The 20,051-nt window shown below is 44.7% G+C and overlaps 1 protein-coding gene across 1 annotated transcript in view; it reads right to left on the bottom strand.

Moving 5' to 3' along the window:
- The window catches only part of HIVEP1 (HIVEP zinc finger 1), a gene marked incomplete at both ends in the record, with an annotated part of 59,330 nt that overhangs the window by 30,691 nt on the left and 8,588 nt on the right, over positions 1 to 20,051 (bottom strand). Inside the window, 2 exons of the mRNA XM_084260638.1 lie at positions 18,086 to 18,139; positions 18,347 to 18,505. Coding sequence (XP_084116764.1) covers positions 18,086 to 18,139; positions 18,347 to 18,505 — 213 coding nt within the window. The remainder of the gene's footprint in view (positions 1 to 18,085; positions 18,140 to 18,346; positions 18,506 to 20,051) is intronic.

Here is a 20,051-nt window from a genome sequence, read left to right as displayed (position 1 = left end):
AAGATCTATCTAGTTTTCATCTAGAGACAGCAATGCTTTCTAACCGATGCTGTAAGACACTGCAAAAGTAATTCGCTATAGGGAAAGCTTCAAAGGAAATGTGAGCAAAGAAAAGCTACTGAAAGAATATTTTAGCCTTTACAGCAACTCCTTTTCTGATAAAGCAGAAAGAAACCTCTCTCTTGTACTTGTTTAAAAATTCAAATCAGTATAGCAGGAAAATGAAGAACCAAGACACGAATCTGTTTTCATTTCGTGTTTGTCACTTTTCCCATCTATATGTTGCTGTAGTCAAGGAATGAAGACAACTTCCTCATGGTTATATTTGTAAGTGGATTTATCATGGAAATGGCACAACCACCCACACCATCTGTCAAATACTGTATTTCAGAGCTTCAATTACTGAACTTCAATAGCATCTCAGATGAGCAACTACTGTGGATGAATAAAATCAGTCACACTTAAATGATTTTCTATTTGTGCATCATGAAACAAAATAAACTAAATTTGAATTATTTCATTACTAGCTATGCTTGTTGCTGATTTTAAGCAGGTATTCACGCAGTTTCAGGGGTGTAGTGAAGGGCAAATGAATTGGAATGTTATTCAGCAGAATAATTTTGTAGCAAGTATTTGTATTTGTAGAGTCCACTTTCCTCTATAATAAAAAATACAGATAGATCAAACATTAGCGTTGATACTTTGAAGCTTTTTTTTTTAAATATACCTGATGTTACAAACCTTTATTTACCTCAACAGCATGATATTTAACCAGTTAATCATTTAAATTTTTTTTTCTTCTTCCTAACATCCACTCAGTCTAAGCCACTGACTGCCCCAGCAACCATTGCTGGTAGCGCAGAGGAAGCCGAATATTAATTGGATCTTAATCCATTTTCTTAAGCTTTTACAACTCATTCATTAGGCTGTTAGCCAAAACCATACTCATCTGATTGCCAATATTCAAAGCAAAGGAAGGATCTGATGTGACTAGAGGGCTGGTGCCTCTGAAAAGGTTCAGCTGCATACACATTTTGGAAGCAGTACTGAGTAACTCCATGTAGTATGTTTACCTGCACAGTGTTACTCGGGAACAGAGGTTTATGCATGCCTCTAGGTGAAGGAAAGCCTTAAGACAAGGTATAAAGGGACAAAATTCTCACAGCCGACTTCACAAATTGGTACGTGGAGAAAGCTCAGATGTCCCAGTACCCATCGACCCAATGTCCCCCCAAAAACTACCCCCTCACAGAAATGCCACCTGGCTTGTACACTGCGGTGGGAGGAAAGCCAAGGCCAAGGCACAGCCCGCACCTGGCAAGAGATAGTGGAGCTGATGAATCCAGGGTGAAATTTCTGCTGCGTGTAAAGGAAATCCAGGCAGTGCCTAACGCCTGTCTAGCAGCAGAGAACACAAAGTGACCAGGACAAAAAGAAAGGGAAGATGATGTTTTCTCCATGCCAGAGCATAACCCAACTGGGATGTGCACTAATGCCAGATACTCCCAAGTCAAAAATCCTGTTTCCAACTCAATGCCAACTTAATGTACGCATACGTTCCCTTAGGGTGGATATATATTCAAGAGATTTCCTTGCAAACTGAAAGACTGGTGACTACACATCACACAACCTACTGCAAATGTGGCAATTCTGCAGAACCCGACCTCTTCTTTTCTCAGCCCTACTAGAGGAAGTTGAGCTGTGAAGAGTATAAGACTGTTTTGCCACATTCTGCAGTCCCATGAAAGGCTCACTCAAACCCCTTGCACAAGTACAGCCTCTGAACCCTAGTTATGGGGACTGTGTGCTCCTCTTGTGCTTCTACAAAGAAATTTCTGCAGTAATCATGCACTTAACCTTTAAACAAACTTCATGCCTTTATTACCAAAGCCTATTCACATTTGACTGAATTTAACATATTCAAATCCGAGCTGTTTTCCATCACGATGTGATGCACTTTCCATTGCTTCACAATCGGACGAGTGGCTTACACCCCTATGTCACCATCAGTAATATTAGCAGTGGTTCTTTAAAATCCGTGGTCTCCTGCAACTGTTTTTCCTTCAATAACAAAACCTAATTCTACACAAATAATAACAATAAAAAAAAAGAAAATAACAAGGTAATTTTATAAAAGGGTGCTTTTAGCCATGGTTTGGTGATCTCTCAGAAGCATGGCCACGCTAATTGAGCGTAAGTAATTTGGTTCCTTTCATGCACACACTGCAGCTTTTATCCCGTCACAATCACGCCTCCACACCCATCACTCTGCCAGGATTTGTACTGGAGCACTACGGGAAGAGCTGGGCAGATTACACGTAGCTGGGAAGATAAAGAGCACCAAGGATTGTGAATATCCAAGCAGAAAAGCGTACACAAAAAGAGTAAGGTGTTTCATACTGCAGTGACTGAGCAATCAAACAACATTCTCCTTCCTGTTGCCTCAGAATATTAAATAACTACTATTTCTGGCTGTCAACTGCATAGTGCAGAGGGACAAGCATACTCGACCTGTGCCATGCCAGTGAGCTGGAAGCCAAGACAGCTGAAAGACGTCATGCGGCTTCAGAAAGCCTGAAAGTAAAACTGTATCTCTAATCTAACAATCAAAAAATCAAACCCAGAAACTCATTATGAATACGAGATCAGAATTTTCCAGAATCTATGTACTGCTTTCCTTTATAAAAATGTTGTTTCACACATGCCAAACCGTAAAGGTTGTTCAAGAAATTGAAAAGGAACGAAAAAAATAATAAACAAAGGCTAGTTCTGCATTGCATGACATACGGAAATAGTCATCTTCCTATGTCTCCACAACCACTAATCATGCTGCTTCTATACCCACAGAATGCCAGTCTACAGAAACCATGTTTCCTATTTGTATTTCTGATCCTACATCTCTTGTGAGTCCCAGCTTGCTTCAGCATACCCACCTAAAATCTTGTAATGCATGCTTTCTTGACAATGGCTTTACAAGGTTTAACAACAGTTTATGTCCTGTGCCCTGATAATTTAGAAATCCTTGTTATTTATGGACATACCTCCTGTTTGCTCACAACCGAATTTCTAGCCTATTCAAGAAAAAAAGGAATCCCTGACAAGTTCGTTTCACTTATTTTTAGCTTTTCACTCCTTCTGCTTAAGTTTTCGTTTCGCATTCCCAGCTTATGCTGAAGATACTCCATTCCACATTTGTTAATCTACAGCTACATGCTTGCACAAAGATCAACTGCATCAACATTTCCAGAGGCAACAACAAAACTGGCAGAAAACATCCATCCCAGAATGTTAAACACTCCTCTGCCTTTCAGAGCTACCAACTTTCAGGAGCGTGGTAACTTGCCAGGGCTGTGCACCCACATCAACAAGCTGACGCCAAACAAAAAGAAGGTAAAAACATCCTCATGGGGGGGAAAAAAAATCATGAAAATCTGCTTTTCTCTCTCTCACTGCCACTCCACACGCTCTGCTCACCTCTCTCTGCAATCACAAAGCCCCCCTCATGATTTGGTGGAAATTCCCCTTTTTCTCAGGTGGTGAAGCGGTGGTGCTGAGAAGTGCTGTCACCTCAAGCAGGTGTCAAGAGTGTCTTTCTCATAAGCTCTATTACATCAAATAAGAGTAAGTTACCCAGTCCAAGAGGAGGGGTAGCGACGCCATTGTGCTCAGCATCTTGCTTTTCACATCACCGAATCAGAGAATCGTAGGGGTTGGAAGGGACCTCCCAGAGACCATCGGGTCCAATCCCCCTGCCAAAGCAGCTCCCTAGGACAGATCACTCAGGTAGGTGTCCGGACAAGTCTTGAACGTCTCCAGAGAAGGGGACTCCACAACCCCCATGGGCAGCCTGTCCCAGTGCTCCGTCACCCCCACCATGAAGAAGTTGTTCTGCATATTGGTGCAGAACTACCTATGCTCCAGCTTGTGGCCACTGTCCCTTGTCCTGTCCCCACAGACCACTGAAAAGAGGCTGGCCATCTCCCTTTGTCACAGAGACACCGCAGCATCTCTTTCATGCTTTGCCTGGTTGGCTTTGTTCCGCTTTGCCATCGGGAGACTCTGTTTAATTCTTTTGCTTCAGTAAGAATTCTGCACTCAAAACATGACAAGAAAAACTGATGTTTCTAAACATGACTTTGTTCACCTGTAATTTCTCCGCTGCACTTTGCACAGGAAATAGAGCAAAAGAACACAAGGGTGATGGTGTAGATAGCAATCTGGCAGAGTAACTCATGCAGCAAATACAGGAATGGTATAAGTGATCTGATTTTTTCTTCCGTAACATTCGCTGGTGAACTAGACAGTGTCTTGACAAAATGATCTCAATGGTTTTGTTTAAGTAACTTCCAGAACTGCCTGTCTCAAAGCCTACTTGTTATTATAACACCCACTCTCTTTCTCTCCTTTCTAATAGAGCTACGTGCTTGCACTTAAAAAGTAAGAGGGAACCAAAGGAAGGCACCAAGCTCCCTCTCCCTCGGTGCTACCCTGTGAGACATGGAGCAAACATGCTACCTGTCCTTACAGTCCAATGAATGGCACAATTTTCATCTCATGTCCCCATGCTCCGTTGTGGAATTAAAAAAAAAAAGGAAGGAAGGAAAGGAAAGGAAAGGGGGTAAGGGGGGAGAAGAAGGGGCATCTCTACTCCGAATTAAAGCACTATCCCCCTCATTTACTAGGGTGGCAGACCAGAGCTCATTGCCAGCACACCATCCCTCAGTAACTGGAGTGCCATTCCCAGGCTCTTTTCCATCTAGCCTGGCCCTGTCCCCTTCCCCCATCTCATCTAGTTTAAAGCTCTATTAATGAGCCCTGCCAGCTTCTTTCAGAGCAACCTTGGGGATGAGTGCTCCCCAGCCCTAGACAGCAAGGCTGGTGATGCTCGAGCCAGCCCACTGTCAAAGAACCCAAAGTTCTGCTTCTCACACCATGCTCGGAGCCAAGTATTAATTTCCTGGCTCTTCTCATTCCATCACTCCCTATTCCCTGTAGTAAGAATGATGGAGGAAAACACTACCTGTACTCCAGATCCTTGCACCATGTGTCCCAGGGCCCTTAATCTTTTTTAATGGTCCTCGATTTTCTTTTATGGATTTCATTACTACCTACCTGGAAAATTAAAAGTGGATAATAATCCATGGGCCTGACCAAGGTTGGAAGTAATTCTGTTAAGTCCCTAACTGAGGCTCCCTTAAGTCAGCAGATCTCCCTATGTAATGGGTCTGTCCTACAGATTGGGCCCTCAGTTCCCTCCAGAAGGGATCCCCCTAAGTCCATCTCCAACAATCTTAACAGTGCTATCTCAGGGGCTTCGCTTCAGACTTCCTGAGGTGCCTGCACGGTGGTCACCCCTTGTCCCAGAGGTCAGGAAGCACCTTGAAGAGCCTGGGGCACTCCAAGCCAACTGTGATATTCCAAAACATCCCCCAGTAGGCTTCATCTATGCTTTTAAGCTTGTATTGCTAAGAACACTAATCTAAAGGTAGGTAAGTGGTTAAAAACCACCTGAACTGTATGTGACGCACAAATTGACATTAATTAATTTAAAAATAGGGGGCGGTGGAGGGGGTGTGTTGATATTCAAAGGCTAAAACATTCTGACAGGGATTGGATCAAGTGTTTATCTATGCCAATGTCTGTCCTTTTGCTTACATCAGCAAATACTGGACCATTCCATCAGGCATGGGTAAGGTAAGTATGGCTTCATCAGTTCATACTGCCTGGGAACACCTGACTAATTCTCTTGGTGTCTGGCTTGATATGTGACCCATCAAAAGTATTGCATTGGCTGTCAGCAAGAGAGAGGGTCCCCAATCCTCATTTAGCACTTCACACCAGCTTTTTGTAATGGAGTGACTATTTTATTAGCATAATTTCTCATTACTCACCAAAATAGCAGAAGTCCTACTAACACAAGCTCCAGGAAAGATGCATCTGTGTTAATATGTGGTACCAGCACTCATTTGAGTAGTGTCATTAACCTTAATGGCAGCATACATTTTTGTAAAGTCCAATTAAATTTTAATGTTCTCTACCATCACATGCTGGCAAGCCCATAAAATCAGTGTATCTCAAGTTCCTATATTAAAGGTAATTGTAGAGAAAACTTATATTGATGTACACACCAAGAAATCATACCCAGTAGCTCTGCTACTAAGTTAGTTTTCCAAATCCAAAAATTAGCATTTCATAACACCACAAGATACTCACAAGACCTCAGCAAGTTTCTAGTCTAACCTCCTGCTGAAATCAGGGCCAAGACATTAGACATGGGGCCCTAGGGCGCTGTCCAGTAGGGTTTTGGAAATCTCCATGGAAAGAGTCTGGACAGCCTCTGTGAATAACATCTTCCACTGCTTGACTGTCCTCATGGGGAACAAACTTATTCCTATGGCCTTTCAACCTCCCACCATACTCCACTATGAAGAGCCTGACTTCATCTTCATGATAACCTCCCCCTCTACCCCCCCAAAAATTACCTCCTCTCACAGCTGGATGAGCCTCAGTCCCTTAGCTTCTCCTCACAGGACAAGTGGTCCAGCCCTGATGGTTGTGGTGTCCCGATGCTGAACACACTTGAGGTTTTTTTATGTTCCTCCTGCACTGGGGACCTAAAACTGGACACATTATCTAAACACGACCTAAGGATTGCTGAGTAGGGGAGGATAATTGCTTCCTTTGATCTCCTGGCCATGTTCCTGTTCGTACAGCCCAGGACATGGTGGTCTCCCCTGTCACCTCCCTTGTCACCCAGCGTGCTGCCGGGTCAAGCCCAGGCCGTTGCCCACCGCAGCCCCAGGGCCTTTGCTCCCCAGCCACTCCTTGCCCAGTCAGTCTCACTGCCGGGGTTCCTTCTGCCCTGCCTGGGTGCTGGGCTTTGCATTTGTACCTGTTGAAACCAGACCTACTACTCCTCCGATTGTCCACCTACCCAGACCTTACCACCCCAACCTGCATACAAGAATACAGAGGGAGACAGTGTTAAAGCCTTGCTGAGGTCAGGGTAAAAATGACATCCGTTGCTCTCCCCTCATCCCCAGATCTAGTCGCTGTAAATACAAGCAATTTCATCACAGTTGTTTTATCACAGTTTCCATCAATTTCAATTGTTATTAGACTGGAATACATAAAGCCAAAGGTCTGGAAAGTACTTTTACTCATTTTTATGCCCAATACGTTATTTGCATGCTTCTATAGGTCTTCATCTCAATAAGCCACCTGGATGAGGATACACACCAATCACATACTCTGACCACATGAGGAATAGCATCCCCCAGGAATCCTACATTTCAGTTTTTCTTGTTGCTTAACTCCTTCTCCTATTCCCAACTTCCACCATCAAACAAATCACGCCAGTGAATTCTGCACACGCTTCATTTCACCGATGACAAACCTAACAGGCACCTCAACAAAAGCAATGCCATCTAAAAATGTTCAGTTTGTTCCACCAGATGCTTTAGCATAACCACAGATGTGGCTGGCACCGCTTTATGTCTGAGTCTATCCGTACGCAATTTATAGGTTTTCAAATAAATATGTTCCAAGAAATACTCAGACTGTTGTCTACCAAAAGCAAGCAGTAGTTCAGAACAGGCAAACATTTTTTAATCAAGTTTAGTACAGAATGTAATGTTTAAGCTATACAGTCTACTGCTTCCAAAGATTTTATACTGCCAGGAGGGAATTGCCACTTTGAAGGTAACACTGGAAGGAGTATTTCTTGTCTTTAAGTAACACTTTTCTGCAATGAAAGGCCTGTTTACATTTCAAACCAGCTCGAGAGAGACAGGAGCTGGTGTGGGAGTGAGGAAGGGGTTGCTCAGACCCCATGTCTCAGCATCTCTCTCACTGGCATCTGAGTTGCAAAGATACAGCAAAGCTGAAAGGGCAGAATTAACTTTCTGGACTGACCGTATGTATATATACACACACTGATATATATATACATATACAATGATTCTGCGCTCATTAAATGAAAACACAAAAGCTTCTCCCCTGAGAATCAAGGCTATAAGGGAATTAAAGTGTAAAGGGGCACCTACAGAGAAAGGCACGCTCTGGGCTACTCCTCCCGTGCTCAGTGAAGTAGTATGTGAGGAGTAATATGTGAGGGCAGAGCAGATTAGCTTTATAAATTGTGCAATACCATTTTAACAGAAGGTAAGGAAGACACCTTGGCCCCGAGGCACACAGCTTGGCCTTATCAGTTGATAAACAGTGATAAAGAGTTTCATCCCAGAGGTGAGAGCCTGCCAACTCTTGTCTGGCCTTGGGATAGGCAAAGAGTAAATGACAAGTTGTGGTCTGGGGCTGTCTTTCTGATGGCAGCTTTTCAAGTCATGGCTGCTTACATCTAGACAACCTTGACAGCGAGACTTCTGATGGTATGTAAGGATGTAACTACCTAACGCTAATGAGAGCAAGAGAAAATCTTCCTTGTAGGATTTTGGTCTCACTTTGGACATTTAGCTTCTTGGATGGATGGAATGAAGTAAGTAAGAACTGGCCTGCTTGATGAAGAAGACCATGAAGATCAAACAGTAAGAAACATCTGACCACTGAGGTAACACTAAAACCTCTGCAGAGAAATGCCAACACCCATATGGGAAGAGGAATAAACCGCAACATTTTGGCACATCTGAAAATCTCTGACCAAAGCAAAATGCATTTTCTTTTCCCCCAAAAGACTTAATTTCCTGCACAGTGTGAAACACGTTAAATGAAACGTGACATCTGATACCGATTGAGATTTCCCACCATTATCTACCTGTGTAAGAAACCAGCAGAGAAGTTTCACAGGACCTCAGCTCTGTGTGGAAAGGCGACACGGGAGCAGCGAACGTGGGTCACACAGCCTGTGGCTGGCGCCTGTCTGCTCACACAGAATGCCACCATATGAGCATTTGCCAAGGGCATATACTGCCCTGTGTTACACATGCTGGAAAATACATGCGTAAGAATACTCACTGTGTTAAGTAGCCCTCTGGAGTTTGCACACTGGCTCTGCACTACAGCCATTTAACAACTCTGCCTTCCTAATCTAAGCCTCAGTACTAAACTCGGGAAAGTAATCATTGCTTAAGTGCTGTTAAGATAAAGAACGCTGGCTGCCTACGAGCAGGTGGAGAGACATTATGATAGCTAACACCGCCAGCAATCCCAGCCTGAGAAATTCCTCCTTGCTGGGCACTCCAAAGACATGGAAAAAAAACCAGGATGCCTTCCCACTGGCAGATTGATGAGCTCACAAAGCCTCATCAGAAACCAGTTCCACCCAGTTACCGATGTAGAGAATAAAGCTCTTTAAATACAACCAGTTAGAGAAAGCATGTTTCCAGAAATGAACTAAAATACCTCAGGGACATCTGGAAATCTTCCGAGGACGTCAGGCAATGTTGTGACATTTCATGAGTAAATTATCTGTTTGCAAGTTAAGCGTTATCAGTTACTACTTGAATGCTGGGATTTGGCTAATAAATCATCAGAACAACTTCCACCCCTAACACACAGAAGAAGAAAGGCCATTAAAACAGAATTATAGGATGGCTCATGAAACAGCAACCAGTTTAAGGGTTATCAGCTATGAGCAACTGCTATCTGGTCAGATGAGATATTGACTATAAAATCCCCAAACATGAGTCTCAGGGGCAAAAAACAGAGATGAAGGGAACAAGATGTTAACTACACTCTCTTTGCACATCATGATGCTCAAACAGAACATGATCTTTGCTTTAATACCATCTTCCATTTGAAAACCAGGGATCAAATGAGGCAATTTCCATACTGGAGAAACCAAGCGTGACAAAGAGCTCACACCTAACAACCGTACTGTTTAAAAATATAGAAAGGAGCAGGAGCTCTGGCAAAGCAAGTAGGAAAACTCTTACACAGCAGGTCTTTATTTTAGGATGAAATGGTGCTGTGAACATGACAAAAGCAGAAGTTGATGTGATGGAAACCTAGACACCAAGGAATCTCCTAAGCGTAGAAGTTGGGTCTGGCATGCCAGAGGTGGGAAGGTTCTCCCCTAGGTTTGCTTCGGTATCAGTGGGAGGTCCTCAATGCCAAGATCTCTGAGCCACCTGGAGCTTGTTCCTTCCTCCAGCCTTGCTTGTCCCTTTCCAGGGCCGTGCAGTGTCTCTTTCCTCCCCATCACGTGTACACCAGTAGTGCACCTTTTGAGGAGGTCCCTGTGAAAGACCCCAGCCAGTAGAATGTAACTCCCAGAGCGCAGTACTCTACGCCGAATTCACCACCCCTTTACGTATTACATTTTCCCTTCAGGAGACGGGACAAAGGAAATTAACGACCGAAAGGAGCTAAAGGAGTATCTGGAAAGTATGAAAACCCCACTAGTTACTCATATGCAAGGCAGACTACAAGGAAGCTAACAAGTGACACCTCTTGCATTGCCACAACTGGCTCGCTCCCAGCTCACATCAGCTAAAATTAGCAACCCACTGCAGTTACTACACGCGCCTCTCGAATTAGCTAGTTCGTTAGCTCAGCGCCCTCCCACCGCAAAAATAAGCTTGCCCTGGCTTCAGATTTTAGAAGGGTGCTAAGAGAATCCTTCTCTTCATTAAAGCAGGGTCACACACAAAATGTTACTGTGTCTGAAAACATACAGCCACTGATTTAACACCCCGCTGCACCATCACTCAGAATAGCCACTCTCCGCTTACTCTCAGGAAGATGCTTTTTCTTCAACAATTGTTTTTACAAAGTTAATTTGTATAATGTCCCTTTGAAAATTACACTTGCAGGTTGGAATCTCTTTCTGCTGAACTGTCACTCAGAAAACAAAGTCAAAATACTATTATGTTAACATCCCATTAATGCTTTAACCGAGTTCTCATAATAGCTCCAAAGGACGAAATGTTCAATTTAAGACTGTAAATCTGTTTGTCTGCCTGTCAAAACAATACCAGTTCTTGCTGTGTCTAGCACCAGCAGTGGATTTACCGAGCAGATTTCAGCTGCTAGTAGTATAAACTAAATGTACTAACCAAAGAAAATTGAAATAGAAATAACAGATACAGGCATTGACTCACAACCCAGGAGGTTTACAGGAGCCAGAAAACTTCCCTGGATTAAGCCCATACTCTGCTGTTGTTTCTCAGAGCGAAGAATACGTAAACATCTCCGGTTTTATCAGCTGATTGTCCTGTATGTGTGTGTCATTTGTGTGTGTGTGTGTGTCCCTCCAGGTAAAATGAGGGCATTCAAATGTACTTAACTGCTGAAGACAAAAGCAATGAAAAATGAGGTTAAATGATAGCAGAGACAATTCCCACTCCTACAGCAGTCAGGAGAATTTTCTCCCTGTCCTTTGTGGACACAAAACCCGGCGTTCAATGTGCTCACAGGCAGACAGAACCTTTCCAGTCGTTGCTGCTGCTATTAGCAGGGCGCAACGCTCCCTCCACATGAAGGCACCAGAGATTCTGAGAACTGATGGGACTTGGGAAAATGTGAGATCTTGCATGACATGTGGTACAGACACGAACAGTTCCTACATCAAGCCAATCACAGCTGTCGGAGCTGCTGTAAATATTTTAGGAGGATAATTCGGTCTTGATTTAAAGCCTTATAGCTTGACGTACACAGAACAATTTAAATAAATTACCCCTCAGACACGTGTATTGACACATTTTAATGCAGATACAAACCCTTTTATGAATTCAGACATGAAGCAAACGCACCACTGAATTGCATGAAGCAGCGCCGCTAGCTTGTAGTTTTGAACATCTGGAAAGTAAAAGGTAGGTAGCTCTGGGATATGTCAACAGAGGAATAAAAAGGGAAGCTAATCTTCTCAGCAGCGTGAAGCAGCAAACAGGACACTCTGTAACTTGCAACTTTTGAAGATTATGTACTTCCATTTAGAGCGCCTGCATTTCTGGCCCATATGGTTGGTGGAGATAAGGACGGGAAGATGAAAAGAATCAAATGAAACTTTGGATCTCGGTTACATGCCTTGCCCCAAAGTAAGGCAGAGTTTCCTACAAATACAAAATAGAACCAAAATGTTTCACACTAATGACAGAAGCAGCGAACAACCCAGAAAACTCACAAGCTTGCAAACCTACAGGAAAAACTTCAGGGAAACATCTGTGGAGGACAAGGTCACTCTAAGCCAGTAAATCAAAACTCTTAGAACAGTTTAGCACCACATTTCCAGGGTTTTTTTGATCTACCCCTTCTCCTTCCATTTCCTATCTCCCATGAAAAGACAAGACTACAGTGCTGACCCCCGGACGACGACCTGGGGAGCAGGGTACATCACCAGCACCCAGTTGTTCTCACCTGCTTTTTGGCAGGGAGAGGTGCAGAGGCAGGAAGCGGGATGGGGAGTGTCTGCAGGGAGGGGAGAGGAGGGGAGGGACCTGGCCGCTCCTCTGAGGCCAGATGGTGGGCTGGTGAGCGTCGCCTGTAAGCTGGGATGTGGCAACATGAAAAGGGAATTAATCTTCAAGGTAAGAGGTCTGCAACGTCTTGTTTATCTGGGGAGAGCGACGGTCTATTTATAATAATGTATTTGAAACTGCCTCTATGATTCTGTCAATAGCCTGCACTCATTTAACAAGAGGGATGATAAGGTAGGGAGGGCTTGGAAGGACTCCAAAGATACAAAGTATGTCTACCATGAAACTGCAGCAGAACCTACATTTCTGGACTGAGGTCTCACGCTTCCATTTACAATGACAAACTTCCTCACCTAAATCTGAATGCTGTTCACTTCACTAGAAAACTAATATTCTGGTTAAAAAAAAAAACCCAACGAACAACCAGCAGATGGGCAAACAAGGTAAAGGGCATTTAATTTCAGTTGCCTCTCCTCCATGCCAACACACTGCTTTGAAAGGACTGCAAGTGTGGGAGGGGAACATATGTGCATGTGGATTGTGCATCTCGGAGAGTATTTGCTGCTGGGATGCAATCTCTCCTTTCTTTACTCTTTCTTCCCACAGTAGCTCAAACATACATTCGTGCAATGGGTTATTTTTCAGCAGCAGCCCAGAAGCCGCTTGGACCTTGCTGGGGTCCAAACCAGGGCTCTAATGGTTCAGTCCTGGTGGTTTCTCAGCAAATACTGATAGAGCCCGATGCAATTTAAACAACCGCTCATCGAGTCAGCCAAAACTCTTGGACCTGGCAGCACCACTTCTGTGTGGAAGGATGCAAATGAGGAAGGCACAGCCAATATGAGTATTAGCATGAGACTCTGCAAAGGGAACTGATCTGAGATAAATCCTGATCCTGTCTTTGGGAGAAACCTGTGGTACCTCTGGAAGGGAACTCATCATCACGAGAGATCTGTCACAACAGCTTGGACCTCTGGAAGAGGCAAGAGCAACCTAGAAATCCACCTTCACCAACCAAGAAGTCAACAGCTGTGCTGAGGATCTGAAATGGAGGATGTAGGAGAGAGAATACATTGCATACTCTTCGAATTCCACGTCCAGCAAGAAACTGAAAATGCTCTCCAAGGAATGTGAAGATGAGGGAGTGGGAAAGTATAGCAACTTGGTTGACAGGCACATGACAGAATCAAAGAGGTGCGAAACAGACCTTAACAGAGTTTAAGGACAGACCTGATGCCTTCAGCTCATGAAGGTCCTCTGTAGTAAGTACTCCTTCTATCAGAATTGATAAACTAGAGAGGACCAATGTAACATGCTGGTCTGAAACTTAACTGACAGCTTATTCCTTTCTGCTGTTTGCAGCATCATCTTTTCTGAAGGGAGACCAGGAGTGCTATAATGAAGACAGCCACCAGAACATGAATCCTGGACCATGCTATGGAGCGTAGACCTTGAAGGAAAGGTGGTGTGTACAGCAGGTAAACCTTCCCATGCTTTGCCTGAGTACAGTTAGCTTCAAATGTTAAGGCAGCGGGATAATAAGAAGCTGCTGACCCCTAAATAAGATAGGTTGAAAAGTGGCCTCTCCTGGAAGCTACACAGAGATACCTGCCAGTCCTGGAAGGAAAGGAGATCCAGAGATCAGTCTCCTGGATCAGGAGAGGAGACTGGCAGACGCTTACATGCCACTAGAAGGACTGGAAGTCCGGGTTCAGGATGGGTTTGTTATATTGCACACGGGTTGCAGTGACAATCAGTAACCTGTTTAAAATGTTTCCTGGTGAAGAAATAGGTACAGCCAGTCTACCCATTAACCCTCTCCAGCATGTGCTGGTTTTGGCAGGGACAGAGTTAATTTTCTCCACAGCAGCTAGCGTAGAGCTGTGTTTTGGGTGCGTGCTGAAAACAGTGTTGATAATAAAAGGATGTTCTAGCTACTGCTGAGCAGTGTTTACACAGAGTCAAGGCCTTTTCTGCTGGCCTTCCCAACCCACTGCTGGCGTGATGGAGCCCTGCTCTCCTGGAGATGGCTGGACACCTGCCTGCCCGTGGGAAGCAGTGAAGGAATTCCTTCCTTTGCTTGTGTGTGCAGCTCCATCCAGTCTCCCTCCTCCATCCCACTGCGGGAGAGTGAGTGAGCGGCTGTGTGGGGCTTAGTTGCTGGCTGGGGTAAAACCACACCGTCACCTAAACTCCAAAGCTTGAAGCAGAAATTGAAATCAGAACAGCAGCTTTTTTCAGAGGGATGAATTCACACATGAAAAACCACTAAACAATCTGCAAGTCTAAACTGCAGTGGGCCTGAGACACACGCCTGTCCCCTGACCATCCCAGACTACCTTATACTTTGAGGACACAGAGTCATGCAGAGTATACATCAGGTCATGAGACAATTCTTTTGGACATCTGCCACCCACTTTACAGACAGTCTTGGTGTTGCTGGAGTCTGACACCAATTTTAGTTCCCTGAACAGCTTCGGAAGCCACAGTAGAGGTTTAAGCAGTGGTCTTAGCATTGCTAGTGCCAAGTATGGAGATCAGTAAGTTAGTTCCACTAGTGCCAAAGAATCCAGTGACAGTGTTGGTGGAGCTTGGGTCCAGACTGCTGTGACAGGCACAGAACTGCTGCAACAGATAAAGAAGAAAACAAATGTTTGCAGTTCTTCATCCTGGTCTTCAGTGCCTTAACTGGTACCAGGGGTGACCAAGTTCAGAAGCCTCTGTGGCAATCACAAGGATCTGAGAGGACTTTACCACTGTGGAAGGGAGAAGACTTTCTTGGAGTGGCTTTCTTAGGAGGACAAAGAGCTGTATGTAGATCAAAGACAAAGCAGTCAGATTTGGCTGACTGTCTTCCAGGCTATGGTACCATCAGAGAAAGCTTTCACTGCCTTCTCAAGGAAAAATTCTTTGCAGTTCAAGCTCACTGTCCCTTCCAGGTTATAAAGAACACCACGTGCAGCACTTGCTGGACCTTCCTTGTCACACCTTGTCACACATGTAGTGTGTCAGAAGATGAAATTCAATTCCAAAGCAGGGGTACACCCAGGGTGTGAAACAGCCTTGGGAGATACTGTCAAAGCTAAAGAGAAACACAGCTTCTCCTACCAAAAATTCAGAGCAGCAATCAGGCAGCTGAGAGAAACATGCCCATCATAAAACCCAATCCGGACCAGTATTCCTTCTGCAAGACCAACAACAGCAGACAGTAGGACTTTACATGCCAAGATTTTTCATGTTTGGATGACAATATCGCTTATCTGTGATCCACTAAAAAATACAACCAAACTATTTAGTAGCAGGTCTAGTTTGTTGCAAAGCCTTTCTCAATGTCTGAAGCACTGCTGTTACCATCTAGCCACTTTAGGGTTTTTTTTTTCTTTCTCTTTTACAAATATGTAGAGCGATATCATGGTCCCAGTATGAGAGTTCATATCAAACCTTCCCTTGGAAAACTAAACCAGTCACGAGTTTGGAGAAAAGAAAGCTGAGCAGGACAAGGACGAGGTTCATAAATCACAAAGGCAGCAGATAAGGTGAACGCAGAGCTGCTATTTCAGAAACTGCACAGTCCTTGAACCAGGGGACACCTGTTGAAACTAGTTGGGAACTGGGAAAAGAGGCAAAATAGCATATTTTTAATGTGACTGGTAGTGAACTTCCACAGTTTGCTGCCAGACTATGCTGGATGCAGACAGCCTTTAATCAAAACAATTCATGTACAGCAGGACCAAAAATGTCTAGATACTAAAGGGATGAGGCAGACATCCTGAACCCAACGTCTGTGGAGAGCACCAGAAGCACGGACTGCAGAAAGGAGCCAGGATTATGCTGTCCTTCAACAGCATGTCCTATAGCCTCTGCTGAAGGCAGAATGCTGGGCCAGATGGACCCTGACGAGATCTGCTTGGGTATTTCTTTGCTCTCTACTCTTCAAAAAGTTTGAAGATCACAATTTCAAAAGATAATAAACTTTGATTCAAGGACAGAGCACCAACAACTTCCAACAGTGATCACAGATGTGTCATAGGATAGGACAGTTCACTGCAACAAAAGGTGAATGCCTACCCAGAACAAGACAAACCAAAGCAACAAAAATTTCATGCTATTAAGAGGAAAAAACTCTCGGGCTGAATCCAGCAGCCTGAGAAAAGCAAGGCTGCTGTCGCTCCCTGCCCCCAGGCCCAACCAGTAGTGAGGCCGAATGTGAATTTCCAATAGACACAGGCAAATATATACACACAGAGCCAATATATAAACCATGTGCATGCACATATATATGGCTGGACATACAGATTCCAGACAGACACCCAGAGCATTCACACCAACATGAACAGACCCATCTTGCTCCTGTCCCAGCCGAGCAGGATGGATGTCCATTAATAGGAATATACTTATATGCCAAGCTGGACCCCGCCAGCAGGCACAGTCAGTCCTGCCCAGCAGCCCCTCACCCCCAGATGCCAGTCTTCCCAGTTGCTGCCACCTGGACATGTAAGCCCGTGAGCACACACAGTCACATAAAGCTGTCCACAACTCCCCTGGACTCTACAGCTGCTCCACCACGCTCTCAGCCCTACAGACACGCAGCCCCTCTCACACCCAGAGCTGACACATCTGATTACCCAGAGGTAAAGTTTAATGAGGAGACAGAACAGACTGTGCTGGTCAAGAGAAGGGCATCACCACACAAGCATCCTGGCCAGCCACTGCTAACATGAAAACAGAACCTATTATTCTCTTATCCCTCTACTTCCCACATTTGTTCCTTCCCATTATGACCTAAATCCCTCCCTTTTCCCACCTCTGGTTCTTGCCCTAAGCATCCCATAACAAGTCCTGTGCAATCCCCAAAAATTCTTCCCCTGCATCCCCCAACACATCCCAAAGCCCCAGCTAGCAACACCTTTAGTTAAAAAAAAAAATAATGCAGAGAGCTGCTACCAATGGTTCACAGTGATGGGCTTCACGGACAGTGGGACTCTGCAAAGACAGCGCTGGGGTGGGACTGGACAGGGTCTCCCTTCCTTTGGGTCCTTAATTTGGGTCTCCACTTTCCCACGCACTACTCTGGGCATGTAGACACATAGCTGTCCCACGATGGGCCTGGGAGAAGCTCACCAAGGTACTGCTTGGGCCCCCCCCACCAGTGTAGGCTCCTCCACAGGTGTGCAGATGAATTTTATCACACAACCCACCAGGTACCACTGTAGTCAACCAGCCTCGAAATGCAATGGCTTTCCACCAGCTCTCCAAGCTCTAACACACAGACTGAATCTGTCACAGGTCATCTGCTTCTTAAAATAACCTGTGATGATCAATCCCCCTTCAGCATCTGTTAGAAATCAACATATAATGCTTGTCATGAACTAAATACAGTTATTAATGATTAGGTAAATGGTATAATGAACCAAACAGCACAGGCTGTAGTCGGTAGCTTGTGCACATCCCTAATGCTACAGCTTCAGCAGTCCTGTCAAGGTCAGCGCAGCCACTCAAGTGGTTAAAACAAAGCATTTGTATCTCAGCAAAATCGGGGCGTTACAGATCACAGCCCCTGATCGGCAGACAGACATGCCCAGGGCCTCATCCAGCACCCAGCCCACTGGAGCCTCTGCACTGATGCAGAAAGTCTTTGGATCAGCCTCTTGCATCACAATGTGCTTTTTATTTTTTTTTTATTCCCCTATTTCATTTTTGAATTTGTTTATTACCTCTCTGTTGGTCTTCTGTTCCATTAAGTTGTTTTTGTGCTTCTTCAATTTTGTCTGAAAGAAAGAGAAGTCATTATTAAAACAGGTACATAAAAAAGGCAAGGTTTCAGAAAGTCATTTGCTGGAATCTGTCTTGAACGAGGCGCTTATATTTGGGAGCGACACCGTGCACAAACAAACAGGCCGTGCACGTTACGGGTAACGCAGCCATACAAAACGTTATCATGTTTTACCAGCACGGCCATTGACACGTTAAATTACACGGAACTCCAGACAGAGAAGCACTGGCATTGGATCCGCAGTCAGCAGCTAATCCCACCGCTGTTTCATACTGTCTGTAGTAATTGAGGCAGTCAGGGGACTCTCTGGCAAAGGCATTACGGTGCATTACAGGGGCCTTTAAGACGCTTTTGGAAAATGCTGTTAAAACAAGACAATGCGGCGTTAAACACGGAGATACAAAGAGCAAACAGGATTTGCTACGTGAAGCGACGGAGCCAAGACTGTCACACATGGGAGTAGCACAGGGGCAGCAAGGGGGAGCGGTACCCCCCGCTTATTTTTGTCTGAAACTACCCAAAATTCGCACAGACGCGGCAGGAACAAAGAGAGGCCTGAGCCTTCCCCCTCACCCTGTCCTCCGCAGACCCCCCCACTGCCCCCAGCCACGGCGGCGGTGGGAAGGGAATCGCACTTCTGCTGCTACTGTGGAGTGGACCCTGTGGGAAGGGGGTGACCTCCTTCTGCACATGCCTGGGCGCTGGCACGTGTAAAGCAAGAAGAGAGAAAAGGGACAATTGGGATGAGTATAAACCCAAGAGAGATTATTATTTAACTTTTTTAGTAGTAAACAGTCCTTTGAGTGCCTTCAGGAAAAGAGACGTCTTGGTAAGACATCGTGCGATGGCCCGACTGACCCAGACCTGAGCTTGGAACACATCCTTCACATATAAATGATCGCTTTCCAAAACACCAGTGAAAGCTTCCTCCCCTCGCCTCCTTTATCCCCCTCCCCTGGGTAGGATAGATTGTAACTGGATTCACCCTAAACATCTCTGACTCTTCCTGGTACAACTCAAGAAATACCAGGCTTCCTGGCTGCCACACGTAGAAGGAGGAAGACAGATCTTCTAAGTCTTCACCTCCTTCTTCACTGGCATGGAGGCTGTGACTCAGTCTGACTGTTACTCCACAAGGTTTCTAGAAACTGGTCTTTTAAAGACATTTAAATCAGTGGGTTTAAATGACTTACTCTAATATTGATGAGCTGATCCCGCTCAACTACACTGGAACCATTTGTTCACAGCTGAAGCCTGAAATTGTTTTCCAGTTATTTTTCTCAGTAGAACCAAAAAATTACAACCGAGACAAACCCTTCTCACAGGTTTTAAGACGGAGATTTGTTCAGCTCACTCAAGTTCTGCACTACTGCCTTTCAAAACTAGGACCAGGTTCCCCTCCTCACTGAAGCTCAGTAATTTCTCTCCTTGTATGATGTCCCAGAGAGCGGACCAAGACACCTCACAAGGATCTTAACTGGGCCAGACTCCCAGAGCTGGAGCAAATGAAGCAGCTAACAAGAAAGACCACCACCACACTCTTCAAAGCCCAACCTCTTCCTTTGCCCTCTGAGGTTAGCAAGGCATACGTACATATTTAAAGGGAACTTTTATATGCCGTTTCTTTGGTACCGACTTACTGGCTGCTGAAGACCAAACACAAACAACTCAAAAAGAGAACAGCCCCTTTACCAGCTCTTTACTAACCCTGCTAAGCAGGAAGATTTCCTAATTAACATCTTCCTGTATCTGTATGTATGTATCTATACATTTGTGTACAGAAAGGACTGTAAATAACAACAACTAACAAAAACAAGAGGAAATACAAACAAAGCATCTTACATACACATGTCACTAATGCTACTAGAGGAAAATGTGTCTAACAATCTTGTGCTGTTTTCCCCATA

Source organism: Gallinula chloropus (assembly GCF_964237585.1).
Source record: "Gallinula chloropus genome assembly, chromosome: 2".
NCBI lineage: Eukaryota > Metazoa > Chordata > Aves > Gruiformes > Rallidae > Gallinula > Gallinula chloropus.
The sequence above is the reverse complement of the archived record's forward strand: the minus strand, read 5'-3'. Positions and strand labels throughout refer to the sequence as shown.